The sequence below is a fragment of the Chelonia mydas genome, chromosome 9 (assembly GCF_015237465.2).
Source record: "Chelonia mydas isolate rCheMyd1 chromosome 9, rCheMyd1.pri.v2, whole genome shotgun sequence".
In the NCBI taxonomy this organism is placed as follows: domain Eukaryota; kingdom Metazoa; phylum Chordata; order Testudines; family Cheloniidae; genus Chelonia; species Chelonia mydas.
This window is the reverse complement of record NC_057855.1, coordinates 94,654,341-94,670,242: the sequence shown is the minus strand read 5'-3', so window position 1 is coordinate 94,670,242 and position 15,902 is coordinate 94,654,341. Positions and strand designations below refer to the sequence as shown.

Sequence of the window (15,902 nt, the reverse complement as noted above, 5' to 3'; positions counted from 1 at the left end):
TGACCCAATCCAAAAGCTCCATGTTTTCATGATCCTGAAACTGAAGAGAAAAATCATACACTTTCCATGGGGTTTAGGAACAAGCCAATGGAATTCTACATAGCAGGGTGTACTAGGTGGTCTGCCCCTGTGAAGACCAGAGGCCAGTCAGCATTGTTCTTTAAGACCAGGTGTTTGGGCCAGGTAGAGGGGATGATCAGACCCACCGGGTTAGGCGATTCCTATGAAGAGCTCCGTTGAGGTGGAGAGCTACAGGAAGCAGGCTGGTTCCTGTATAGGCCATGGGGCAGGATGACTCCGAGGCAGATGGCTCAGAGGAGGACTGAGGAAGACCTGCCAGAAGCAGGTTGGTTCTGGCAAGAATGGCCTAGGTCAAGGGAACTAACTGTTGGATCTATGTTGAACTGTTTATTCTTGGGTTTTTGTGAAAGATTGTCGGTGCCCCCAGTAAACGAAGCCCTGAGGGAAAGGGCCCGATCAGGGTATGGGATCCATCCTTCTTGGACTGGGGAGAAAGATGACCAGCCTACATAGGGAAAGAATTTTCAAAAATTCTGCAGGAAGATCATAATTTTCTAATAAATTCTTGGGTACAATTTTCAAATGCCCCTAAATCCCATTTTCAGACGTGACACTTGGGAGCCTAAGTCTCACTGAGCGTCAATGAGATTTGGGCTCCTAAGACACTTAGGATCTGATTTTTAAAGGTATCTATATGCCTAACAATGCAGATAGGTGCGGAGGTGCTTTTGAAAATCCCAGTAGACACCTAATTACCTTAAACAATCTGGCCTTTAGGCACTTCTGAAAATTTTACCCTTCGGTTTCTAAGGGTACATTTACACAGCAGTTAAACACCTGTGGATGGCCTGGGTCAGCTGACTTGGGCTCGCAGGACCTGGGCTGTGGGGCTGTAAAATTGCTGTGTAGACAGTTGGGCCAAGACTGGAGCCCAAGCTCGGGGACAACACGAGGGAGGAGGATCCCAGATCTCAGGTTCAAGCCAGAGTCTGAACAGCAACTTTTAGGCCTGCAGCCCGAGCCCCATACACCCAAGTAAGCTGACCCAGGCCAGCCCCATGTCTTTTATTCCAGTGTGGACATACCGTAAAATCACTTTTGAAAATGGGACATAAGGGGTGCTATTTTCAATAGAACCTATCTTCAGGCAGGAACTTTCCTCAGGAAGGATCAGATGAAAAACTATGAAAGGACCTGGGAATTGGCCCCTAAAACGTTTCAGTATTATGGGCCAAATTCTAGCTTGGGTTTCAAAGGCACATTTCCCACATGAAAGAGTTAGAACTATCAAAACTATTAGATGTTGGGGTGCGGGAGGGGTAACCAACTGTATCACTTAATCTCTGTATCAGCATACTTAGGATGTGATGGCAAAGAAGTCAGGAAAAAAAGGGTTAATACTTGTAAACTGGCCACAAGCCTATAGAAACATATGCTATTTCAAAGCACCATACTTGCGAATACTCTAAATGTATGAAGAGTGGAATATTTTGTAGCATGGCTTGAGAAAGAAACCTAAACTGGTCTTTCAAACTGCCACAATGTTTTATTAACAACACTTCCAGTGGCACCAGAGATGACCTGATGAATAATCGCCTGTGTATAGTATCATTTTGCCAAACAGTGCATAGGTTCATGCAGCAAATTAAATTACTTTACACAGAGAACATGGGGAACATTTATCATACTCACCAGAAAGAAAAGCAAACTTCTTCCTCAAATCGTCACTGATGTCCTTTGCACAAAGGGGAATTGTGGTTTCTAGCAAACACAGCAAAAACAAAACAGCTAAATGCATCCATTAGTGGAGGCTTATCACTACTCCACTAAACTAAATATTTAAAAGGTCACACCTAAGAACACTGTATACCTAGGTATATACATTTCTTAACTCATCAAGCAGATCAAATGCCACAATACAGCAGTAACTATCAGGTGTATTAATTATGTTAAAGATAACGTCAGGGTTATCTTTACATGTTAAGAATATATGCCTGTATTCAACAGGATGTAGGGGATACTCGGAACGTTTTTTGGTTTGTTTTTTAAGTAAGCTACAGTTATAGGGGGATGAGGTGGACGAGGCTTTCTTCCGGCAACTAATGGAAGTTACTAGATCGCAGGCCCTGGTTCTTATGGGAGACTTCAATCCCCCTGATATCTGCTGGGAGAGCAATACAGTGGTGCACAGACAATCCAGGAAGTTTTTGGAATAGGTAGGGGACAATTTCCTGGTGCAAGTGCTGGAGGAACCAAGTAGGGGCAGAGCTCTTCTTGACTTGCTGCTCACAAACTGGGAAGAATTAGTAGGGGAAGCAAAAGTGGATGGGAACCTGGGAGGCAGTGACCAGGAGATGGTGGAATTCAGGATCCTGACACAAGGAATAAAGGAGAGCAGCAGAATACGGCCCCTGGACTTCAGAAAAGCAGACTTCGACAACCTCAGGGAACTGATGGGCAGGATCCCCTGGGAGAATAACATGAGGGGGAAAAGGAGTCCAGGAGAGCTGGCTGTATTTTAAAGAATCCTTATTGAGGTTACAGGGACAAACCATCCTGATGTGTAGAAAGAATAGTAAATATGGCAGGCAACTAGCTTGGCTTAACAGTGAAATCCTTGCTGATCTTAAACACAAAAAAGAAGCTTACAAGAAGTGGAAGATTGGACATATGACCAGGGAAGAGTAAAAAAATATTGCTCGGGCATGCAGGAGTGAAATCAGGAAGACCAAATCCCACCTGGAGTTGCAGCTAGCAAGAGATGTTCAGAATCACAAGAAGGGTTCTTCAGGTATGTTAGCAACAAGAAGAAAGTCAAGGAAAGTGTGGGCCCCTTACTGAATGAGGGAGGCAACCTAGTGATAGAGGAAGTGGAAAAAGCTAATGTACTCAACGCTTTTTTTGCCTCTGTCTTCACGAACAAGGTCAGCTCCCAGACTGCTGCACTGGGTAGCACAACATGGGGAGGAGGTGGCCAGCCCTCTGTGGAGAAAAGTGGTTCAGGACTATTTAGAAAAGCTGGACGAGCACAAGTCCATGGGGCCGGATGCGTTGCATCCGAGAGTGCTAAAGGAGTTGGCGGATGTGATTGCAGAGCCATTGGCCATTATCTTTGAAAACTCATAGCGATCGGGGGAGGTCCCGGACGACTGGAAAAAGGCTAATGTAGTGCCCATTTTTAAAAAAGGGAAGGAGGAGGATCCTGGGAACTACAGGCCAGTCAGCCTCAGTCCCTGGAAAAATCATGGAGCAGGTCCTCGAGGAATCAATTCTGAAGCACTTAGGGGAGAGGAAAGTGATCAGGAACAGTCAGCATGGATTCACCAAGGGCAAGTCATGCCTGACTAATCTAATTGCCTTCTATGATGAGATTACTGGTTCTGTGGATGAAGAGAAAGCAGTGGACTTGTTATTCCTTGACTTTAGCAAAGCCGTGTCTCCCACAGTATTCTTGCCAACAAGTTAAAGAAGTATGGGCTGGATGAATGGACGATAAGGTGGACAGAAAGCTGGCTAGATTGGCAGGCTCAACGGGTAGTGATCAATGGCTCCATGTCTAGTTGGCAGCCGGTATCAAGTGGAGTGCCCCAAGGGTCGGGACTGGTTTTGTTCAATATCTTCATTAATGATCTGGAGGATGGTGTGGATTGCACCCTCAGCAAGTTGCAGATGACAGTAAACTGGGAGGAGAGGTAGATACGCTGGAGGGTAGGGATAGGATACAGAGGGACCTAGACAAATTGGAGGATTGGGCCAAAAGAAATCTGATGAGGTTCAACAAGGACAAGTGCAGAGTCCTGCGCTTAGGACGGAAGAATCCCATGCATCGCTACAGACTCAGGACCGAATGGCTAGGCAGCAGTTCTGCAGAAAAGGACCTAGGGGTTACAGCGGACGAGAAGCTGGATATGAGTCAACAGTGTGCCCTTGTTGCCAAGAAGGCCAACGGCATTTTGGGATGTATAAGTAGGGGCATTGCCAGCAGATTGAGGGATGTGATCGTTCCCCTCTATTCGACATTGGTGAGGCCTCATACTGTGTCCAGTTTTGGGCCCCACACTACAAGAAGGATGTGGAAACATTGGAAAACGTCCAGCGGAGAGCACCAAAAATGATTAGGGGACTGGAACACATGACTTATGAGGAGAGGCTGAGGGAACTGGGATTATTTAGTCTGCAGAAGAGAAGAATGAGGGGGGATTTGATAGCTGCTTTCAACTACCTGAAAGGGGGTTCCAAAGAGGATGGATCTAGACTGTTCTCAGTGATAGCAGATGACAGGACAAGGACTAATGGTCTCAAGTTGCAGTGGGGGAGGTTTAGGTTGGATATTAGGAAAAACTTTTTCACTAGGAGGGTGGTGAAACACTGGAATGCGTTACCTAGGGAGATGGTGGAATCTCCTTCCTTAGAAGTTTTTAAGGTCAGGCTTGACAAAGCCCTGGCTGGGATGATTTAGTTGGGGATTGGTCCTGCTTTGAGCAGGGGGTTAGACTAGATGACCTCCTGAGGTCCCTTCCAACCCTGATATTCTATGATTCTATAGGTTTCAGAGTAACAGCCGTGTTAGTCTGTATTCACAAAAAGAAAAGGAGTACTTGTGGCACCTTAGAGACTAACCAATTTATTTGAGCATAAGCTTTCGTGAGCGAAAGCTTATGCTCAAATAAATTGGTTAGTCTCTAAGGTGCCACAAGTACTCCTTTTCTTTTTATGATTCTATAGTTCCCTCCTCTGAAGAATCCCTTGGTACTTCCCAGCACAGCAAGCTGCATGTTTCTGTTGGCAGCAGCAGTGTCAGAGAATGGTATCTTGTGAAATATACAGGGCATTTTATCATGTCATGTTTCTTAATTCTGGAAAAATTAATGCACTCCCAAAGCAAATAAAACTCTGCAGTCAGCCAAGCTGTTTGCACAAAACACATTAGAAAGATTAGAAAGGTTCTGATGCATCATGATTAGATTTCTAAAATTAAATAAATAGGGAAAAAGAGGCTGTCAGCCATCTGTAGTGTACCATGACCCCGGCCTCCTGCATCTCAGCAGAATTTTATGAAACAGAGAGAGAGAGAGAATGAACAAGGATTTGTGTCCATTAGAATATTATACCACAATGTGTAAATGGAGTGGTAGCTTAAAAATAAAAAAAACCACTCAGTTTACACTGATCGAAGGTGCTGGAAACAAATATTACTATATAACGTATGTCCTTGATAGTGTAAATATGATCATTTTAAACACACCTATATGCCATTAAGTTTGTGCTTTTTGACAGTTAAGCTTAACTGTTTCTTTGATAAAACTCTGATTTCAGGGATTATTCTCTTGGCTGTCTGAAGTCCTGACACTGGGTGACATTCCACTACCTCCTTGGCTCACTGGGATCATTTCTTACTCGAATCCCTTTACTGGCATCAAACATCGCTTATGTTGTTTTATTTGAGTGTTTCCCCAGCATTCAGTTGCATACCTTGCTATTTTCACTCCCATTCACTTAAACTGTTCTGTTTGCTCTTTACAGGTCAAGCCTGGGCCCAGTGATGTCAGCCGTAAAACTATTTATTTCAATGAGACCAAGATTTAGCCCTATTACTGTTGCTTACTCTACAGAGTTAATTTTACTCCCGAGGGAATTCTGCGCACAATATTTTTAAATTCTGCATATTTTATTTATCAAAATAACACAATATAATCATACCATGTTCAATTATTTGCTAACAAGTATTTTGAAATAACTTACCAAAATAACTGAACATGGTGTGATTATATTGTTATTGTGTTTCTGCGTTATTCTGGTAAATAAAATATGCAAAAGTTTAAAATTTTTAATTTTTTGGTGCAGAATTCCCTCAAGAGTACCAGGGTTCTGTGTGGTGCAATCTGGATGCGGGCAACTTGATGGAGAGCTAGGTGTGGTTGGGGGGCGGGGGTGTCCTAGGTGCACAGGGGCTCGGTGTAGGGTTCTGGGCGCAGGGGAACCCAGGTGAAGATAGTTAGGGCTCAGTGAGGTGGGGGGCTCCTGATACATGGGGTGAGGCTTAGCAGGGTGGGGGTTTGGGAGGCTCAGTGGGGGGCTCCAGATTTAGGGGGGGGCTCAATGGGAGGGTTCCCTGGTGTGTTGATGAGGGAAGGGTTACTGTACAGGGAGTTGCTCCCCTTGTCTGCCCTACCCCCTTGCATCCAGACCCCCCTACACCCAACCCCCCGCTGAGCTTCACACACACCCCCCTCAGAACTCTCCCTACCAAGCCCCTCCTGCAGTGCAGAGCTTCCTGCAGCCAGAGGAACTTTCTGGGGATTGATCTGACCCAGCCCCGGCTGCTCTGTGCAGGAAGGGAAGGGGGAGGGGGAACTCTGTCTCCATCCTCCTCCTCCTCCCCCCATCCCCCCGCCCAGCCAAGACTAATGTCCCTGGCTGGCCAGGGAAGCCCCAGTTCCCCTTCCCCCGCCCCAAGTGATCTACTTCTCCCCCGACTGCCTGAACAGAAGCATCTGAGTGGCCGGGGAGGGGTGAGTGAACACTGGTGTAGCTTCTCTTTGCTTCCCCACCCCAACAGAAACCATTTTCTGCAAGGCAGCAAAGGGCATCTGTGGGAATGGGCATTTTTCTGTTGCACCGCAATGGCGCAGAATTTCCCCAGAAGTCGTTAATCAACTTCCTTTAGCTCAACTCAGCTAGTCCTCTCATCTACCCTGATGGACTTAATGACAGTGGTACCAGATTGTCTCTCTTCTCCTTTGCCTTCACTTTGTCCCATCAATCAAAGTCAGCAGCTCTTGTTCTTCATCTCCAAGTGTTCTTGCCAACTGTGTCATCCAACCTGAGGCCAACCTTCTTCATGTCCTCCTTCACCATCTCAAACCACCATTTTCTAGGTCTTCTTTGTGGTCTTTGTCCCTTGACTACTAGCTCTTGTACTCTCTGGCCAACACATCCCACGTCTTGTCATCTCACGTGACCCGGCCATGTCAGTTGATACGCCCTCAGCTTTTCTGTGATGGGGGATAGCTGCATCATGGCTTGTACCCTTTCACTGGGTAGCTCTCGTCTTACTCAGTGTCCACTTTAGCATTCTCAGTTTGGCTGTCTGAAGTAGCTGTTATTCTCTCTTCCTCATTGGCGATCATTCTGACCCATACGTTATGGCTGGCCTAATCATGATCTTATATACTTTGCTCTTTAGTTTACTTGGCATATTCTTACCGCAGAGAATTCCCGCCAACTCCCTCCGTTTACACCAAGTGCTCTTCATGTGGCTCCTAACGTCCGCATCGACATTCCCATCATGCCTCAACCCTGAACCAAGATATTTAAATTGTTGCATAGACTTTAACTCTATGCCAGCCTGTTTTACTGACTTCTCGTTGTCCCTCCCAATGAAGCATTGCATGTATTCAGCCTTTTGTCAGCTGATTCGTAAGCCATTTCCCTCTAATGCAGCCTTCCATAGTTCTAGGTCCTTTTCCAGTCCATATTTCTCTTCACAGCACAACATAATGTCCTTGGAGCAAAGCGTGCTCTACTGAGCTGATGTCGTAATCTCCTGCACCAATATGTCCTTTCCAATCACCAATAGGAATAGCCTGAAGGCCGATCCTCTATGTAGAGCTACCCTTGCAGTGAATGACTCCCTGCAGCCGCAGCTGCTTCTCACTACCATTGTGCTACCCTGGTACACGTCCATGATAGTCTCAACATATGTCTCCGGCAAACGGCACGACCCCAAGCATCACCAGAACAATTCTCCAGGCACTCTGTCATAAGCTTCACAGCTTCCTCTGTGCTTTTTTGCCTAATCTTAGCTAATCTATATACTCCTTTCTCCCCCTCCTTCTTAAGTGGTCCTGCACATAAGGCTTTCAGTGCCTGACCCTTACTTTCTGCCACTGCTCTTTTGGCCATTTTCTTTACCAGCTTGTGCTCCATTCTTATTTTCTGCCACCACTTAAAACTTTCCTCCTCCTCTTTCATTGCCTCCAGCACATCACTGGATCACTACCACATTGCCTTGCCATGAAATTTCCCTTCTTTCATTCGTGCACAAGCTGCCTGTGGCCAAGCTGTAATACGCTCAGATATTTTCCCCCAAAGCCTCGTTGGTATCATTGTGGTCAGTTTGGCCATTGTCCAACCCCTGCAGAACCTCATCCTTCAGTCTCAAATTAACTTCACTACCCACAAGCCTTTATCCTTTGTTCCCCAGCTTGTATTTTGTTCCCCATTAGTCGTTTCACTCAGAAGTACATTACAAGCAATGGATGTTGCTGCTTTGCAGTCTTGTCTCCCAGGATCACTTTATAGAAATGTGATAGACTGTAAAAAGACTCTGTCCCCGCCCCCAAAGAGTTTACAGTCAAAGGCCTTGATACTATGTGCAAGGACCAGGACCCCACAGTGTTAGGTACGGCACATGCATATAAATGAATGCAACATTTGCATGCCGAATGACATCAGTAAACACAAATGCAGGACTTGTGCGTCCACGCACAGTTACAGGCTATGTCTTCGCTGTCCAAAAGGTGCATTTTCCCATCAAGATAGCTAATTTGCTATAAAAGTCTAATGGAGACAAAGCACAGGTCATTTTTACCTCACTGTAGCTAGTCAGGGTCAACCCTATACCCCACACCTAGGGATTGCCTTTTTTTGCAGGGAAGACATAGCCACAGGACATTGTTTGAAAAGCTGGCCCACAGAATAAACTACTGCGACAATAAAATAGAAAGATTTACAATAAAGGCACCCTTTGTTTGCCTAAATTTAGGAATAGGGGCAGAAAGGCTGATTTATTAATAGCTCTCAGAGAACACTGTTTGGCAACGAGGAGTTAACCTTAGGGTGGTAACAAAAGCACTTATTTTAAAAAAAACTAAAAAAAAAAACAGTGTCTTTCCAAGTCAATGTTTAATAGGAAGGCACTTATTTATCAGTTTGCATTCTTACCAGACTAGATAGGTTGCAGTGGATAAAGCAATTCGCTCCTTCCAAATTTGAGCTGTGCAAATTTTCTTGAGAACTTTTTTCACTGAAAATGCATATTTGGGCAACCAAAACATTCTGGTGAATTCGTGTCAAATTCACCAAATTGTCTGGGTCAAAAAAAGAAAAAGAAAGAAAAAAGAATTCTGAAAAGCTGAAACATTTTGCTACCTGTTCTAAATTAAAGGTTTTGAATTTTATTCCACTTAAATCAAAAAAGTTTTAAAACTTCAGAAGCAAATGAAACGTTTCACGTGACCCAAAACAAAAAAATGTTCAACTTTCTAGTTTTGCCAGAAAATTCAAAATATATTTATTTTTGAGTCAACCTGAAACTCCTCCCCCACCCTGATTCAGCCACAAACCAAAAACTGGTTATTTGCACAGCTCTATTCCCACTGACATTTAGACAGTCCTTTTCCTCCAAGCAGGGCTGGCCTAAGGGAAAAATGGCAGCCTGGGCGAACTTGTATTTTGGCGCCTTTGGTCACCATGGGTGCGGTGCCCCCGCCATGGCCCCTCTCAATCTGCCCATCCCCTGCCCCCCGACTCCTGCACTGTGTCCCCAACACCCATAACCCCTGCACTCCCTCCTGTGCCCACATGGGGAAACTGACCTGAATGCGTGGGGCAGCTGGCATTGCTGCTCGCTCCCCCCTCGAACGCTAGGCGGCTGTGAGGGGGGAGCGAGAAGCCACATCAGGGCTCCCTGCATCCAGGTCACTTCCCCACCTGGGCTGCATAAGGGGAGGGCAGGAGAACAGCAGCTCCTGATGCTCGCCTCACAGCACAACCCAGGTGGGGAAAGTGACCTGGATGCATGGAGCGCATGGTGTTGCTCCTTGCTCCCCCCTCACAGCCCCCTAGGGGAGCACGGAGGAATGTTGGGGAGGGGGGTGAGTCGTATCTATATGTCATCGCTACCCCCCCCCATGTTTCTCCACCGGGAGGGAGCAGAGAGAAATCTGGGCCCCCCCCACATGGCACTCCCCTGCCAGCCGGGAGCAGTTTCTAACTCTACGCCGGCAGTGCTCACCTCTGCGCTGCCGCATGACGCCCCCTTGACCACGGCGCCTCTGGGTGGTTGCCCGGGAGGCCCACCCCTTAGGCCGGCCCTGCCTCCAAGAGAAATATCTGTTATCTGAAAAGTGCATGGTTCACCAGCAGCTGTGCTGTTCCAGTCACAGAATCATGGAATATCAGGGTTGGAAGGGACCTCAGGAGGTCATCTAGTCCAACCCCCTGCTCAAAGCAGGACCAACACCAACTAAATCATCCCAGCCAGGGCTTTGTCAAGCCTGACCTAGTCTGCCCACTCTTATGCCTTTCCCACCTGCCAGCCTCCGAAAGACCAGCTATGCTACAGGACAGTAATTGGAGGGGAAAAAAAATCTATTTTAAACAACAATCCCTGATAATGAAGGCTATTTAGCACTAGGGGCTTGTATTACTGTAGGGCCTTGTGGTCCCAAAGGAGCTTATGACCCTGTTGTGCTACGCACTATACAAACACATACTAAGAGACCATCCTTGACCCAAACAGTTTACAACCTAATTAGACAAGTCACACCCACGGTGGTAGGAGAAAGAGTTCCCTAGAGTCGCAGGTGGGACTAGAACCTACAACTTCTGCACCCCTGGTCAGTGCCCTACCCACTGGACCACACTTCACACGATAAGTTGAAAGGCACTTTTTACCTTCAAAGCATTGTGCAAACACTAACCAATCAATCTTCACAACACTCTCTGAGATACAACTTAAGTGACCACTTAAAGCCACATACACTAAAGCATGGGTCGCCTCGTGGGGGAGGGGGGGCAGAGGAAAGGAGGGATGCGGCAAGCGGCAGGCAGGGGGGGCCTTGAGAAGTGGAGGGACACGGCTACCATCAGGGACCTCCGGAGTGGGAAGTGGAGTGGAGAAGAGGAAGGACTCAGGAGGGAGCAACAGGTGGTGAGGGCCTCGCGGAAGGGGCGGAGCAGGGATGGGAAGAGGCAGAGGGCAGGCGGGGCCACCACGGCTCAGGTGTCCCACAGCAGGGTGGCATCAGCTATGCCAGGGGAGGCTTAGCCTCCCCTGACCTATCATGCCCACCACCTATGACACTAAGGACAGGGACTCTGTCAGGTTTGGAACTCGGAAGTTCCTCGCCAACACCATGCCTTCCTCTCCAGCAACACTTTATTCACTTAAATTTTAAGTCTGTTTAAGGACAAAAGCTACTCCTCCCTGTCCATGGGGGCAGCTGAACCGTCTAACAGCAAGTGTAACCGACAGCTACACCAACACCGCACGAAAGAGTGCCTCTCCCACCTTGGCGCAGAGTAGCCAAGGACAAGCAGTGACAGAACCACTTGTGGAAAGTTAGGGAGATGGGGAGAAGAGTCGGGGATTTTGCTGAGTGTCCGGCAGCTGTGGGGAAGGACAGCAGACGAGACTGGTGGAGAGAAGAGCCCTAGAGCTGAAGATTCAATGGCTGGGAGAGAGTCTGAGTTGCGACTCATGCTTAGGAGTCAGGGTTGTGGGGGGGAGGGTAGGCTCAGCGACTGACAGTGATGGAGGCCCAGATTTTCAGAAGTGACTAGCATTTTGGGGTCTCCCATTCAAGACACCTCAAAGGAGCTTCACTGCCAGAGAGCGGGTACTCAGCACTTTCTGACAAACAGGCCATTTTAAGGCGTCTCCACTTGGCCACTCAAAACCAGTTACTCTTGAAAATCTTGGCTGGGAATGCTTGGATCAGGCAGCAAAGAGTTAGGCGCTTATGGGAGTACACTCCCTTGCAGAGCCTTAAGGGAAGTCAATGGCTCGACAAAAAAATATACAAATGAGACCACCACCCTTTTGGTAAAGGTCAAAGTGTAACCACTTCATGATCACATTCCCATTGCGGCTGTCACGTCACCAGCTTCCCTCTAGCACTCCTCAGTTTGCATTCCTCACCCCATTCAACTTCCTGGACAAATACTAGGAAAAATAAAGGCCTGGCACCAAATTCACCCTGCCTAAACCACACCAGGCAGACAACTGCTCTCAGATTGACCCTATCAGAGCAGAGCAGATACAAAACTGAACCTAAAACCAGTAACACCAGTAGAATCCTTTCTCCTGTCGTATCCCACAGGGCTTTACATATCAGACTGACGTCCATGCCAAGCAAGTTTGACTTCCACTTTTAAGGTTGCATCTAAAAACATATGCAGAACTGGAGGGTAGATTGCCCGTAATAACATTTTACTATTCATTTCTATATACATACCCGGCTGAATATATAAAAATCACTCTGAAGCCATTGCTGCATTCAAGGAACAGAGCTGAAAGATTCCTCTGCCAACCGGATTGTTGCTACAACACAGGGTTCCTGAGAATGTGTGAAGTCAGATGGGGGAAGAAAGGGGAATATAGCGGTGTGTGGGGGGCGTGTGGGATTGAGGCTTTACTCCTTGGGGGGGGGGGGGGGGAAGAGAGAGAGAGAGAGAGAGAGAGAGAATATGAATCTGTACTTAAGAGAACACTGCTGAATCTATTTCTGTCCTAGCTGGTTGGTTTTGTGCAGCCCAGAATATGCTGCTGAATCCTCTTCCCTTCTGACTGTCTCCTGGGGTGGATTTTAGGATTTGTACAAATTGAGGCTGTGAGAATGATGCCCATTCTTAGAAATCTTTCCTTTCAGGATGGTCAAAGTCCATTTATTCAGGTACTTACAGTAAACTACACAGTTAATAAGGAGCTACCTTTTGAGCCCTGACTCCCTCTGTTCAGATACACAGGCCCTCTGGCTTCATTAATATCCTTTTTAAAGGGTTCCCTGTCCCTCTCCCATTGCTTTCTTTCCTTTCTGAACTTCACTGTAGCCCACACCATCTGTAAACAGCAGCTGCACCACACACCTCCCAAGCCGACATAGTAACTCATTACATTTTTATGATATTGATCGAGTGGTCTTTGTAACTACAAAGCCAGCTCTAAGTGTATTTAATTGAAAGGAGTAGAAATGTGTTTTATTGGAAGGCTGCTGCAACACTGTGGGAAGCTACAATAGAGAGACATTAAACCAGGAAGATAATCCCTTGATCATTCCCTGTTTGCGCCTGCTGAGGACGGCTATGCTCTGAAGAGGGAATATTTGTCTGGTGGTCAGAGGGGCCTGGGAAACTGGATCATCGCATCCTATTACCCCTTCTCGCACTGTATCAGTTTGGGCCAGCCACTTAATCAACCATGCTCTACCTTAGTTTAGTCATCTGCAAGCCTTCCCTGCCTCAGAAGGCTCCTGTGAAGTTACTGATGTCTATAAAGTGCTTTGAGGCCACCACATGAATGATATTATGCAAGTGCAAAATAGTCTTGCTTCAAAGGCAATGCATCTGCCAGGAAAGATTATGCATTTTGCCCAGAGTGCAAGGCAGAAGCTAGTCATTTTAAACTATATACTATCTATACAATCTATGCAACGTCCTACAATAAATTGCACACGACTGAGAAAAATCTACACAGGACATTAAAAACACACTGTGTTAAATAGGAAAGCAGCTCTTTTCCTAGCCTGCAGGGAACACATGATGCAGGCACGCTACCACAAGCGGGCAGCTGTTGCTACTGCCATGTACTCCAGGCTCAAACTTTGAACTACTGTGGTACTAAATGTTGTGAAGAACACAACACGCACACACAGTGCCCTAGAGGCTCAGAACGCACCGACACCCACTGCCTAGATGTCAGTTCTGCCTACACCTCCACCTTCTCCCACTCCTGGCCATGCGGCTGCTTCTACCACAACCATATGGTTGGAACTAGGTCCACTCTGGTCCTCCGTCACTAGGTCCACTCTGTTCCTTGAAACTCAACTCTTTTACTAAGCTGATCACCTCACTTTGGGGGCACCTTCCTGCATCTAATCTCCTGCATCACGCTTGTTTGTGCTAGATGTGTGTGCAATAGTTCAGGTACCTGCTATGGGGGGGCGGGGACCCTCGAAGCACCAATCAGCACACACATGACATGAGCTTAAATGACACTCCTGTCAAACAGGTGTGAGCAGGAAGCGTGCCCTGGTTATCATCATGCAAGAGGAGGGCAGAAAGCTGCCCATATTTTCACAGGCATCTTATTTTCAAGGACAAAACTCTGTATTTTAATATTACATTTTTATTAATACTCCTTGGAATATGGGACCTATCTTATTTACAATAAGGTGTAGGCTAGTGACCTGAGCACATGGCTGGTAGCCAGGAACTCCTGAGCCGTCATCCCTGGCTCTGAGACGGACTTCCTTTGTGGCCATGAATCAGATCACTTGTCTTCCCTGCTTCGGTTTCCCCATTTGTAAAGTGGGACAATCACAGGCCTCTCAGGGAGGTTGTAGTGCTTAACACTCTGTTTCTGGCACAGGGCTGTATTATCCCCCGAAGAACCTCAAGTTTTAAAACAGCCCAACCTCCAGCGCTCAGGCAGGCATGGACTATGCAGGCTCGTGAACATGTAGGATGATGGGCTCTGAGCGAGTGTCAATCAAAGGGCGTGTGCTTAGAACAAAACAGGTGTGAAATAAAATTACATTAGACTCTCCTGGGCAATTGGATACAAACAGGTTTCCTTAACTCGCCGGACCTGTTTGTCTGTACCTGGCAAAGGACTTCAGAGCTCAGACAAAGCTGCAGTCTGGCCGGATCTGTGCTCCAGCCTTATATCCAGCAGGGAAACTACCTCAGCTCCTTGATTAGGATCTCCCTTCACTCCTTAAAAGGTGTACATTTAATCTGCATTGGCATCCAATGTATACAGCATCCTTATTGTGGGTAGGCAGAAGGACCTCCACAGTTAAGGCTGCAACTGAGTTTGCATTATGAATCCCTAAAATCCACAAACAAAAGGAACATCAGCCTCCAAATCAGTAGGTGAGGTCTGGGGCGGAGAGAGAATTTTTCTACCAAGTTGGAAGCAAGATGGCTCATGGGGGTTCTGTGACAGCAGCAGAAGAGAGAGACCGCGGGCATGGGGCAGGTGGAGACCTCAGCAAGTCTCATACCATGGAAATGACCCCTGGGATGCCAGGCAGGAGCTCATGGTGGGAGGAGCTTGGGGAGTCTCCCAAAGAACCAGGTTTTGATTTTAATTACACTGAATTCACCCAGAGCATCTTGGTGCCAATAGCCTCACTCTGGATTTACACCAGTGTAAGTGAGATCATAGTCTGGCCATAGAGCTTTAAAACTCTGGGCTGCTTCACCTCACTTAATGCACACACATCTTTTTACACATACAACAGTGATGGACACCCGATAAATGCATGGATTTTATTAAGCAGATCCCTCTCTTACCTACAGGGAGAATGGGATTATTACACAAATTTGGCACCCAAGTGTGCAAAACACACACACAGTTGAGGGCCTGTTTGCGTGCACAATTGGCACCGCGGCACACTGCTGCTGTATGCCAATTACTGTAATGAGCCATTTGCAACAGCAGTTACCTGAACTACACATCCACCTGCAGTAAATGCACGCACAAATAAGGCACCAAACAAGATGCACAGCTGCTCACCCAAACCCCAATCCTGCAAAAACGTACACACCTGCTTCACTTTCCACACACAGCTAACCCCACTGAAGCCACTGGGGCTACACAGCTGAATCAATCCGCACAGGATCGGGGTCCCAATGCATTGAGGGAGAAGTCTTATATATCCATTTAGAAAAAAAGAATATGAGAATAATTATTGCTATTGAACTCAGACGTGACCAGAAATTCAACGGCTGCTATTTTATTCCAAAGCATAGCAGCCCTTCTCTTTACCGTGCTACAATGGCACAAAAGATATGGTAAAATATTGATGACATGGTCTCAGTTGCTCTGAATGCTGCAAACACAGCCTGCCTGATAGCAGATCCTGCCAGAG

The 15,902-nt window shown here is 46.8% G+C and overlaps 1 protein-coding gene across 7 annotated transcripts in view; it reads right to left on the bottom strand.

The window, feature by feature from the left end:
* MCF2 (MCF.2 cell line derived transforming sequence) overlaps nucleotides 1-15,902 on the bottom strand; it is a 96,115-nt gene that overhangs the window by 70,418 nt on the left and 9,795 nt on the right. For 6 of the 7 annotated variants that reach the window (XM_043522658.1, XM_043522660.1, XM_043522661.1 and 3 more), the window contains exon 2: nucleotides 1,714-1,782. In XM_043522658.1, coding sequence (XP_043378593.1) covers nucleotides 1,714-1,782 — 69 coding nt within the window. Of the gene's footprint in view, nucleotides 1-1,713; nucleotides 1,783-15,902 lie in introns of those variants that run through there. The other variant, XM_043522666.1, reaches the window with a different exon arrangement.